Source organism: Colossoma macropomum, unplaced genomic scaffold (assembly GCF_904425465.1).
Source record: "Colossoma macropomum unplaced genomic scaffold, Colossoma_macropomum, whole genome shotgun sequence".
Lineage (NCBI taxonomy): Eukaryota > Metazoa > Chordata > Actinopteri > Characiformes > Serrasalmidae > Colossoma > Colossoma macropomum.
In genome coordinates this window covers 3,144,011-3,156,717 of record NW_023494806.1, presented here as the reverse complement: position 1 = coordinate 3,156,717, position 12,707 = coordinate 3,144,011, and the positions used below count along the sequence as shown (strand labels likewise).

The window sequence follows — 12,707 nt, the reverse complement described above, 5'->3', positions numbered from 1 at the left end:
TTCCCCGCATCGCTGTTTTTGCCCTGTTGTTTATATCAGTCATCCTGCTATTCATGTTCACGACGGTGTGCCTTAACATCAGCCAATCACGCTTGATCCTTCAGTGGAGTCTCCAGCTTCTTCTAGCACCAAATTCAATCTTACACATGTTCCCTCAGGGACAGCGAATCAGTGAATATTTGAAGCTCAGAAATCATTGGCGAATCTGATGGAAGCTCCACTGAGAGGATTCTGCTGCTGAACTGCTTCTTCACTGTACTTTGTGTTGGTTTTTGAACGCGCACAGATTGATATTGTGTTCCTGCACCAGGGGTCTGTCTCACCGAGCACGTTCAGATTAGCAGAGAGGTTTAGCTTCGTTCTTCTGCAGTTCAGCTGCCGTTTTACACAACTTTCTCCTTTAACCCAGATTTAGAAGCTCAAGAACCTCAAGCTATTGTTTTTCAGTTTTTGACATAATTTAAAAGTGTCTGTTGCTCTTTACATTGTGTGTAAATTTCATGAAGAATGGACCGAAAGAAACGGCCCAAAATGATTCAGAAAGACGTCTGGTTCCATTGACTTACATTAAAAGTAAAGTAGGTTTTTTCCTTCTCCTGTAAAGTTACCATGTTGGAGATACAAGGTTTTCTTCCGACAACAGCGATATGAATTTAATTAGAAATTCATTCTGGATAGTAATTTTATTAGAAGTTCATTGTAGATATTGCTTTACTTGTAAATGATTTCTGGATAGGAAATTTATGCCCAGAATCCAATTTTATTATATGATTTAAGAATTTCTGTTTTATTAGAACTTCATTCTGAATATTAATTTAGTAGAACTTTTTTCTGAATATTATTTTTTTAACTTTGTTAAAAATATTGTTTTTATTAGAATTTCATGCTGATATTAATTTTACAAGAACTTCATTCTGATATTAATTTTATAAGAACTTCATTCTGGATCTTAATTATATCAGAACTTCATTCTAGATATCAATTTTTTAGAACTTTATTCTGGATCTAAATTTTATTAGAACTTCATTCTGGATATTAATTTTATCAGAACTTCATTAAAGATATGAATTTTATACGAATTTCATTCTGGACATTAATTTTATTAGAACTTCATTCTAGATGTAAATTTTTTCGCACTTTTACCATAAGTTGCCGTGGCAATGTAGCCAGGGGCCGGGGGCGGGGGTTGGTAGAAAAGTGAACTACTGTCGTGAAATAGAAAATAGTAAAGTCAGCTGAGTGACCGCTGCTTTGTGAGACAGACTCTGATGGTCCATCTGTGGTCACGTATTTGCTGTAATGACCTGTCCAGTAGAAGTTGCCCTTTAGGTGCTGATCTGAAACATTTTTGCAGTTTTTCATTCAGTGGTCAATGTTAGAGTCCAGACAGCCGAGCTGGTCTCAGGTGAGCATTAAAGGGCAGCTTCTACCCGTTTGATGATTTGTTGTTTGTTTGTTATTGTTGTTTATTTCGGTGGTGGGGGTGCTGTCTCTGAGTGTTCACCCTGCGTCCTCTGTCTGACCCTCTGCCAGCAAACTGTCTCCATAGCAACATCTCACAGTCACCTTCTTCTGGCACGCGCACAACAAACACCGAAATATGATTTATAATATATCTATGATTGTTTCTACTGAAGGACTGCTGCTCCAAAGTTTGGAATCATAACCATTAATAATTGTTATTGGTCATTTTAGATGTTATATTCAGTATTTCAAATGTGAACAACAAGAAGTTATTAAATGAAAAATAACCTACTGTAATTTTCTATGTAAAGATAAATCAAAATTTGATTACAGTTTTCATAGCATTTGCTGAAACATGAGGCATTCTGGATTTTAATATTATTATAATTTCATTCCAGAAATTAGTTTTATTATTTTTTTCTGGATATAAAAATCGTAATAACATTTTTCTAAATATTAATATCTGTATATTAATATTTTATTAATATTAATATAACTTAACTCTGGATGATAGGTTTTATTCTAATTTTATTCTGTTATTAATTTGATCAGAAGTTCAATCTGGATATCAATTTTATTAAAACTTAATTTGGAACATTCATTTTATTATACATTTTTCATTCTAGGTATCTTAGTTTTATTGTAAATTCAGAAAATTAATAATTTTATTACAGAATTAAATTCTGTATAAATTAATATTAAATTAATATTAATTTAATATTAATTTATACAAAATTAATATTCATATTAAATTAATATCCAAAACCTCTTTTTGGATAATAATATATTAGAACTTGTTGTTTTAGTACATCATTCTAAATGTTTATTAGAACTTCATTTCGGATATTAATTGTTTAGGTACATCATTCAAATATTATTTTTTATTAGAATTTCATTTTGGAAAATGATTGTTTTAGTACATCGTTCTAAATATCAATTTAATTAGAACTTCATTTTAGATATTGATTATTTAGAACTTTAATCTAGATATTAATTGTTTTAGTACATCATTCTAAATATTAATTTTATTAAAACTTTATTTTAGATATTAATTTATTAAAACTTCAATCTGGATATAAATTTTATTAGAACTTAATTCTGGATGTTCTACTGCTTGTTCAGTCACTTTACAGTCATCTACAGCTCTGTTCATCATTCTGGACACATCTGATAAAATTTCCTCATTTTTATTTACAGCTTCCTAAACATTATTTGAAACTATAATAATGTAACACCATATTAGAATTTTATACCTTTATCTGTTTAATATGTAGAAAAGAATGATTCCAGACTTTTTGCACAGTCGTCCAAAAGTGGCGAATCATCTAAAAACTCAGCTAATTGATCGTTTTAATCAGTCGGCTGATGTTTTATAGCTACTGAATGATTCAGCATGAGCGGATCAGCATAGCTGCATCTTGATCAGCTCCCTTTACAGAGAGAGAAAAACTGACCTGAAGAAAAAGACGAGCTCGTCCGAGGCTCTGATATGAAAAAAGTGTGTAAAAGTTTGGGCACCCCTGTTCAAATTCCACGTTTTTGTTGAGTTTTTTTGTTGAATTTTAGTTACACATCCTCTACAGAGACACACTTCAGCACATTTTAATACACAATTACTGTTTATTTGCTGAATTTTACACATTAAGCTAAAAATAAAGCACAAAGTGTGGCCTGTGCAAAAGTTATGGCACATTTTTATATTTTATTTTTTTTTCCAACAAGTTAAACTCAGCAAATAAGTAGAAATCATGCACTAAAATGTCCTATTTTTAGTTGTTTTCTCTGTAGAGGAACCTATTTTCACGTAAAAAAAAATCAACAAAACGTCATTTGACCGGGGGTGTGCAAACTTTTGCACACGACTGTGTGTGTTATGCTGTGTGCGTCCCATAAGCCTCTGTGCTGTAGTGATTGTGGGTACAGTGGTGCTGCTTTTTGGGTGGTGGTGGTGGTGGGTGTGTGGGGGGGGGCTCTGTGGAGAAACGTGAGTGGATACAGCTATTCTCCAGTGTCCCACAATGCATTGCTGCATGGCCCCATCCCATTGCGCTGCATGTGACCTTCATGTCTGCCTGCTGCTCTCACATCTAACCCACTCCTCTCCGGTATAATAAACACGCGGCGTCACTCGAACCATCGGCTTTCAGAGCACTCAGTCACAGCTGAGCAGAGACTGAGCCCGTATTCAAGTACTGACACTGTACTGCAGTGAAACAGTGACGCAAGAAACTGCCAGTGCTCAGTGATTTCCCCCAGGATGAGCAGTTTCACTGGATAAAGCAGCTTAAAATGAGTAACACATGTCTAGAAATAAGTAAATAAATAATAGTAGTTATTATTGCTGTTACTATAATAATAGTATTAGTAATAACTTAAATATGGTCATCTATACATTGAGGTTATTCTATTTTAATATCATTTGTCGTAGTAATTATAATGAAGAACACTGCAAAAAATGGTATCTTGTCAAGTAAAAGTATCTTTATTTTCGTCAATAAATCTAATATTTCTCTTGTTGGGATTATAGTAAGCATAATTCACGATTAGTTAACTTATTTCCGAACATGTTTTACTTGTTTTAAGTAAATTTATCTCACTAAATTGTCTGATAATTTTGCTTGTTGTAAGAAATTAGCTTGAAACCAGCAAATTATCTGCCAGTGTAGATTTTTCTTAATAAAATGATCTAAAACAGGTAAAAATGTCTAGAAATAAGCTACATAATCTTACAATAAGTGCACAACCATCTCAAAATAAGAAATATTGGATATATCGACTAGAATTAGGATTGACAAGACACCATTTTTGCAGTGTAGACATAAATTAAGGCCTCAATTATATTGAAAAAAGCTCTTTTCTCTCAGTTCTTTGCACTTTCTTGCAAAAATTGTGTTATTATTCAAAGAACAACAGTAAAATATTACAGACCAACCGGCCGCTTACCTTGTGTCTGCACTCACTGTCCATTTTATTAGCTCCACTGACCGTATAGTTTCACTCTATATTTCTACAGTTACAGACTGTAGTCCATCTGTTTCTCTGCATACTTCGTTACCCTGTTCTTCAGTGGTCAGGACCCTCATGGACCCCCACAGAGCAGGTACTATTTGGGTGGTGGATCATTCTCAGCACTGCAGTAACACTGACGTGGTGGTGGTGTGTTAGTGCGTGTTGTGCTGGTCTGAGTGGATCAGACACAGCAGTGCTGCTGGAGTTTTTAAACACTGCGTCCACTCACTGTCCACTCTATTAGACACTCCTACCTTGTCGGTCCACCTTGTAGATGTAAAGTCAGAGACGATAGCTCATCTGCTGCTGCACAGTTTGTGTTGGTCACAGGACGCTGCCCACAGGACGCTGCCCACAGGACGCTGCCCACAGGACGCTGTTGACTGGATATATATTGGTGGACTATTCTCAGTCCAGCAGTGACACTGAGGTGTTTAAAAACTCCAGCAGCACTGCTGTGTCTGATCCACTCGTACCAGCACAACACACACTAACACACCACCACCACGTCAGTGTTACTGCAGTGCTGAGAATGATCCACCACCCAAATAGTACCTGCTCTGTGAGGGTCCTGACTATTGAGGTACAGGTGGAAGGTTTCACGTTTTGCAGTGCAAATCCACCAAAATCATTCAAACTCAATTCCAAAAAAGTTGGGACAGTATTTAAAATGCAAATAAAAACAGAAAGCAGTGATTTATAAATCTGCTTTGAGACGTATTCGAACAAAAGCAACACAAAGACAAGATGTTTAATGTTTTACCTTTCAAACTTCATTATTTTTGTAAATACACTCATTTTTGACATCTGCGTTACAAAACAGTTGGGACAGACAGCTGCACCACGTGAGACGATGCCACACTTTAACGTCAAAACAACTAATATTTTCTTCAGTGTATTAAACATTTATGGACACAAAACCTGAGCTGCTTCATGTGTTTCTGAGTGGTGCAGTGGACTAAGCCATCACCCCAACAGGAGGTTGTGAGTTTGAGCCCCAACAATGCACAGCCATCCATTAGTCCATACCCAAGAGGAAGAATGTCTAGCAGGACTGTGTGATGGAAAGAGTCCTGGCTGGTGGGGAAGTTGAGCATCAAAAACAGGTTCATTTTATTTATCTAACTGAGATGCAGAACTAAAATTTAAGAGAACTTTTGACTTAGAAGTCTGAGTTGTGTGAACTCTGGTGTCCTCAACTTGAGTCAACTCAAGAAAAGCCATGTAATCAGTTACTATATCATTTTGAGTTGAGCTGACCTCTCATTTTTTTTAAGTCATCAGATTTAAAATATGCGTAAATATACACAAAAAACAATAAAGTAAATTAGTTGAAACATTAAACGTCTTGTCTTTTTGCTGCTTTCAATAGAAAACAGTTCAAAAAGGATTTGCAAATCACTACTTTCTGTTTTCATTTGCATTTTATCTGCTGTCCAGGCTTTTTTGGAATTGGGTTTGTATATGAGTACACCGATCTTCTCACTGCACACCTCCGGAGCGTTTTTTACGCCGCAGTCTTTCAGCAGCGTGCTGCATAAGGTGGAATAAAGCACGTTGTTCTGGACTGGTTCCTCGTCCATAATTCGGTGACTGATGGCTTCACGCAGCGTCTAAAGACATCAGAGCACTAAAGGCCACCTTTAGCCCATTAATCACCACACAGAGATGATTCACCAGCCTTCTCTGGAGACCATTTACTTCTCACAAGCACACTTAAGCACACTCAGACGTCTCTCAGCAGCACTCAGAGCGAATTCCCTACATATTAATCCACATCTCCAGGCACAGCGCCGCTCCAAGGAGGAGATTCTCCAGATCGAAGCCAGAGCGATGTCTTAAAATGACTAAATGATCCATTCAATACATGAGGCGTTCTGTTTTATTTGGCTCCGGTGATTTTCCTCCTTTCATTTTTTGTACATAAGTTCTGTACATAACCCTTCACTAAGTTCATGACCAAGTCATCGATAACCTCCTCGACTCTCTTTCCTACTGACATTTGTGTTTAACCTCTGGTCGGTCGTTGTTTTGTAGCATGTATGTTATGTTCTATAACATGTTTGTTGACCCCTGTAACGGATGCCCACCAAAGCCATAGAAGTATTACAGGTAGTCAGCTAGTGGCCCATGCAGAGCATAATGTAATATTTTAGCATGACTTTATATTTGACGTATATTGAAATATGACACCTAAAGCTGTATAAGGCATTATATGGAAACCCCTCTCTAATAAAGTGGTCAGTAAGTGGAAGTACAGGGAAGGTGTTTCTAATAAAGTGGCCAGTTAGTGGATGTACAGGGTAGGCGTTTCTAATAAAGTGGCCAGTTAGTGGAAGTACAGGGTAGGCATTTCTAATAAAGTGGCCAGTTTGTGGAAGTACAGGGAAGGGGTTTCTAATAAAGTGGCCAGTTAGTGGAAGTACAGTTTCTAATAAAGTGGCTAGTGAGTGGAAGTACAGGGTAGTCGTTTCTAATAAAGTGGCCAGTTATTGGATGTAAAGTTTAGGCGTTTCTAATAGAGTGGCCAGTTAGTGGATGTACAGGGTAGGCGTTTCTAATAAAGTGGCCAGTTAGTGGAAGTACAGGGAGGGCGTTTCTAATAGAGTGGCCAGTTAGTGGAAGTACAGGGTAGGCGTTTCTAATAAAGTGGCCAGTTAGTGGAAGTACAGGGTAGGCGTTTCTAATAAAGTGGCCAGTTAGTGGAAGTACAGGGCAGGCGTTTCTAATCAAGTGGCCAGTTAGTGGATGTAAAGGTTAGGCGTTTTTAATAAATTGGCCAGTTAGTAAAAGTGCAAAGTAGGTGTTTCCAATAAAGTGGCCAGTCAGTGCAAGTGCAAGGTAGGTGTTTCTAATAAAGTGGCCAGTTAGTAAAAGTGCAAAGTAGGTGTTTCTAATAAACTGGCCAGTTAGTGAATGTGCAAATTAGCTGTTTCTAATAAAGTGGCCAGTTAGTAAAAGTGCAAAGTAGGTGTTTCTAATAAAGTGGCCAGTTAGTGAAAATGCAAGGTAGGTGTTTCTAATAAAGTGGCCAGTTAGTGAATGTGCAAAGTAGCTGTTTCTAATAAAGTGGCCAGTTAGTAAAAGTGCAAAGTAGGTGTTTCCAATAAAGTGGCCAGTGAGTGAAAGTGCAGAGTACGTACAAGGCAGGTGTTTCTAATAAAGTGATGCAGATTGTATATACAGTAAACACAAACATATTTGGGCCATCTTTGCGGTAGCAGCACTATAGAAATACATTCTCTCTGATTGGACAGACTGTTTAAGACTTCAATGGGGAAGAAAAACCATTGATTGGCTTTGGTGTAAGAACATCCTGTACGAAAGGATGAGTAGCGAGATCAAAGAGGGTGGCAACATGCAAATAGATCACTCTTTAAGGGGCTTTTATTTATTTATTTTTTAGCATATTCTGAGGCTTTAAGGCTTTAAAGGAAAACATCATCCCTTTGGTTTGTAAAAAGCTGCTCATCTTGAACAGACGTTGGGTTTTTTGGAAGAATGTGCTGTTTTATGGCATGAGAGACTAAAAAGACTGAATGGAGATCTCTTCCTCTGAGGCGGCTGCAGCCTGGCCTGTTACATGCATGCTGGTTTTGTTCTTTAGTCTTACAGCATGGACAAAGAAGATAAATAAAGAAAAATCAGGAGCAAAATCATCTTAAATCTAGTCAATATATCTAATATTAATCATTGTAAGATTATTTATCCTGTTTCTACACATTTTTACTTGTTCAAAGTAACTGTATCTGGCGATCACGTCTTCACTTAGCAGATAATTTTGCTTGAAATGAGCACAAATATCTGTCTAGAAATAGGTTGAATGATATTTCCTACAACTACAGTTCTGTGCAAAAGTCAGAAAGCGCCCTTCATTCCATTCATTTCTACCAAAATAGCTATTAAGTACAGGTTATTAATTTTGCAGATGTTTCCAAGGAGACTAGATATAAGCTAAGCCACTTGCGTACGGAAGGAAGAAGTCAAAGGAAAATAAGCAAAGTGTCCACAAATGAAGCTACAGAGAAAATGTGGCTCCTAACAACCACCTGGAAGAGCTGGACGACCCCAAAACTGCCCCCATCAGATAAACAGCACTTAAAGCTTTCATCTCTGAGAGAGAGGAGAAAATCAAGCTGCTTCTGTCCATCCTTCCACTGTGAGAAGACGACTCAGCGCTGTGGGGCTGAAAGGATGTGTAGCTGTCAAGAAGAACCTCACTGAGAAAAGGAGACGGACACATCAAACAAAGAAGCTGAACGATGGACTGACCACCCCAGAGTCCAGACCTCAACACCACTGAATGTGTTTGATTACTTCAGAAAATGATCAACCAGCTTCTAAGACTGAGCTTTGGAGGTGTGTCTGCAGATTCTTTGAGGAACTGAAAGTGAGGCTCCTGAACAGAAGGGAAGCTGGAATAGACCCTTTTCACAAGAAACAGAAGTGTGTAACCGCTAGAAAGGCGTGTCATGTTATCTTTGTCATAGCTGCCAAGATTCAAATTGGAGGATGAGCCCAGAATGATTGAAGAACCAAACACACAACAAAGCAGGAGTCCAAACCAAATAAAGGAATAAATGATTTGTGGAGAAATTCCACATCTATCAGAGCAGAGTAACGTCAGCTGACGACTACAGAGAGATAAATCGATGGAGGTGAAAATAACTATAACCAAATCACTAGATTAGCCATGTTAGCTGGAGACGCTGAAACAGCTCGCTAACAATAAACTAGTTGGCCAAAAGCTAAACACACACACATGCCAGCAGGGGGCGCGCTTGGTCATCATGTTCCATAATGCCACTGTAGACGTTTTCCGCAAACACTGGCTCCAGTGACCCTTACAGTTAACCCTTTAACTGTAATAACTAAGTTTCTCTATATCTAAAAAGATGGTTCTTCAAGGGTTCTTTAATAAAGACAGTGGTTCTATTTACACTCTTAGCAAAAAAGGTCCTATATAGTACCAAAAAAGGGTTCTTTGCCTTATAACAATAGTGGAACCCTTTAACTGTAATAGCTAAGTTTCTCTATATCTAAAAAGATGGTTCTTCAAGGGTTCTTTAATAAAGACAGTGGCTCTATTTACACTCTTAGCAAAAAAATGTCCTATATAGTACCAAAAAAGGGTTCTTTGGGTTATAACAATAGTGGAACCCTTTAACTGTAATAACTAAGTCTCTCTATTTAAAAAGATGGTTCTTCAAGGGTTCTTTGGCTTATAACAATAGTGGAACCCTTTAACTGTAATAGCTAAGTTTCTCTATATCTAAAAAGATGGTTCTTCAAGGGTTCTTTGGCTTATAACAATAGTGGAACCCTTTAACTGTAATAGCTAAGTTTCTCTATATCTAAAAAGATGGTTCTTCAAGGGTTCTTTAATAAAGACAGTGGTTCTATTTACACTCTTAGCAAAAAGGGTCCTACATAGTACCAAAAAAGGGTTCTTTGGCTTATAACAATAGTGGAACCCTTTAACTGTAATAACTAAGTGTCTCTATATCTAAAAAGATGGTTCTTCACTGAAACTGAGATAAAAGTTGTTCTTGCTTCGAACTCGAAACACTTGCGTGAGCTGTACACTCTCAACACATCATCGTTGTTATCGTCGCTGCTTTAGCAGAAGCAGCGTCACCCTGAATCGAGAACGTCCAGCAGATATGTGGAAATATGAAAAGGGCCTATAAAGGCAAAGAGTGATAGACACTAAATAGTTTTTAAAAATGTTATTTTTATATGATATTTAGTTATTAAGGTTTCTGTTTATTTCAATTAAATGACTCTGAAAAATGACTAACTTGTACTTAATAGCTGTTTTGACTGGGAGTCATATAAATGAAGGGTGGTCTCTGACTTTTGCACAGTGCTGTGTCTCATAATGAGAAATATTAGACGTATTGATGAGATCTAAGATGATTTCACTCATCAGGACACCTTTTTTTTTGCAGTGTAGTGAAAGTTATCTGTGGTGAATGTTTTGGACTGGATGTTTTAACCCTTTTAACTGCTAATACGGACAGAGTTAACCTTGTGAATGAATGACTTTGCATCTTGGCAAGCGCTTTGTTTGGCTCCGCCCCATAACTTGACGGCTGTATCTGTCTCCGCAGGGGGACGGCATACACCAAATCCGCGAGGCCCTGAAGATCTTAGCCGAGAGGGTTTTAATCCTCGAGACTATGATCGGTATCCATGGTGAGTAGGAAGCCAGAGGCAGGGTCAGCTCTAAAGGTCAATAGTCAAAGTCAGGGGGTCAGATTAGGCTCGTTCTTCTCCCATGTGAGAGGCTAACAAGGGACGAGCACTCAGGGACGGACCCCCAGCTCCTCGAAAACCTGACGCCGGACCCCTCTGTGCTTGTCACTGCTCTTGATCTTTGGTAGGACGTTAGTTTGAAGATGTTCCGAGACTTGCAGGCTGACCTGGAGCTGCTGGCTCGCAGGGTGCAGCTGCTGGAGGCAATCATCTGGCCAGGTAACGCTGCAATCTGCTGCCCTCTGCTGGACAACAAGTGAACTAGCATGCAGGAGAGGTTGTGGTCTGTCCCAAATGGCGCCCTGTGGCCCTCCGTGATGATGATTTCTGCACATTTGGGACAGACTTTTTGATTTTATTGATCCACAGTGGTTCAATCACTGGTACAAGTATAGTGCAGCTCAATGACATGGTAAATGAAAGGGGAAGTGCACACCAATTTTTCAAAATTTCTGCTTGGTTTAGTTGTAGAGATGCAAACAAAGGCATTCCGAGTGGTTTGATGTGAAGAGGTTCATTGTAGAGAAACTTACAGACTCAGATTTCTTTACAGTGGTGGTGATGGGAACCAGGGGTCGCCATGACTACAACACAAATATAGACATTTATTTACTATCCAAAACCACAAGTGAACCTACACGAGTCTTCTGGGTTTTGTTGTTGATGGTAAAATAGAAATAAATCTGACTATATATATATATATATATATATATATAGTCAGATTTATTTCAAATATATATATATATAGGCCAAACTAGGCAGTGAATTCATAACCATTTCCTGTAGTAACTTTCTGTGAGGGACCTTTTAGAGGTGGACGTCTGGTTCCTATCACCACCACTGTGAACAATTCTGACTCAGTAAGTTTCTCTATACTTAAAAAGATGGTTCTTCAAGGGTTCTTTAGTAAAGACAGTGGGTTTATATAGAACCGTGAACACTCAAAGAAACATTTGCATGCTTAAAGCGTTCTTTGCATGGTAAAATCGTTCTTCAAATTGATAGAGAATGTGTTATATATGGTTCTAGAACCTTTTCGAAAAGAGTTCTGCTATAGTATGATTTCAGGCTTGTAACAATAGAACAATTCACCTTGCAAAGAACCCTTTAAGCATGCAAATGGTTCTTTGAGTGTTCATAGTTCCATATAGAACCACGCACCGTTGAAAAACCATCTCTTTTAAGAGTGTAGAATGGAGCATTTCACACCAAACCACTCTGAAAGACTTCTGAAATGTTTAATTATGCAGAAATTTGGAAAAAATTGGTGGAATATCCCTTTCAGAGGGTCATAAAATTATTAGCATGACCAGAATGTTCCTGTATGGCCTTCCTGTTCCAGTGGAAGACCTATACACACCGTAAAGAAGCTGCAGACAGTATAGTCTATCATTCCATGTGGTTCAGTGTTAGCTCTTTGCTGCATAGTGTTCAGTTAGCGCCTGAGCCTGGACCTGCTTGTAGTAGCTCCGCCTCTCTCTCTTCTCCTCCCACAGAGCCTGACCTGGGATCTGGAGACGGCCCGTTTGGCACCGCACCGACAGAGTTTTACCGGAACAAGCGGGCCGGGGCCCTGCCTTCCCGGGTCAAGCCTCCATCCCTCCCTGCTGAGGCTAACATCCGGGGGAAGTAGCTCCTGAAGTTCTAAAAAGAAAGGGGTGAAACCCTCGTTCCAGCTTGGACTGGCAACGCCGCTCACGAGTCCCTTTAACATGCGCCCTATAGCTCCGCTCATATCACCTGTAACGCTTACTCTGGAACCTACCGCTGAATCAAGAACGAGGGAGAAACCTCAGGGAAGATCAACCGGTGCTGCAGACGTTCAACCACCTCTACTGGGAATCAGTTCAACAGGCCCCGCACGTAAACATCTGCCGTCATGTGTTAAAAGCGGCCTAACGTTCGCTTTACTAACCATAACCAAAAGAATATAATCATCGAGAAAACTGTTGAACTGATATCGAACGGAAAAAAAA

General features: G+C 38.6%; 1 protein-coding gene across 2 annotated transcripts in view; it reads left to right on the top strand.

The window, feature by feature from the left end:
• Window positions 1-12,707, top strand: part of emid1 (EMI domain containing 1) — a 162,593-nt gene extending 149,886 nt beyond the window's left edge. Inside the window, exons 15-16 of one of the 2 annotated variants that reach the window (XM_036598627.1) lie at window positions 10,860-10,950; window positions 12,228-12,707. In XM_036598627.1, the coding sequence (XP_036454520.1) occupies window positions 10,860-10,950; window positions 12,228-12,364 (228 nt within the window). In that variant the 3' untranslated portion in view covers window positions 12,365-12,707. Of the gene's footprint in view, window positions 1-10,586; window positions 10,672-10,859; window positions 10,951-12,227 lie in introns of both variants that reach the window. The other variant, XM_036598628.1, reaches the window with a different exon arrangement.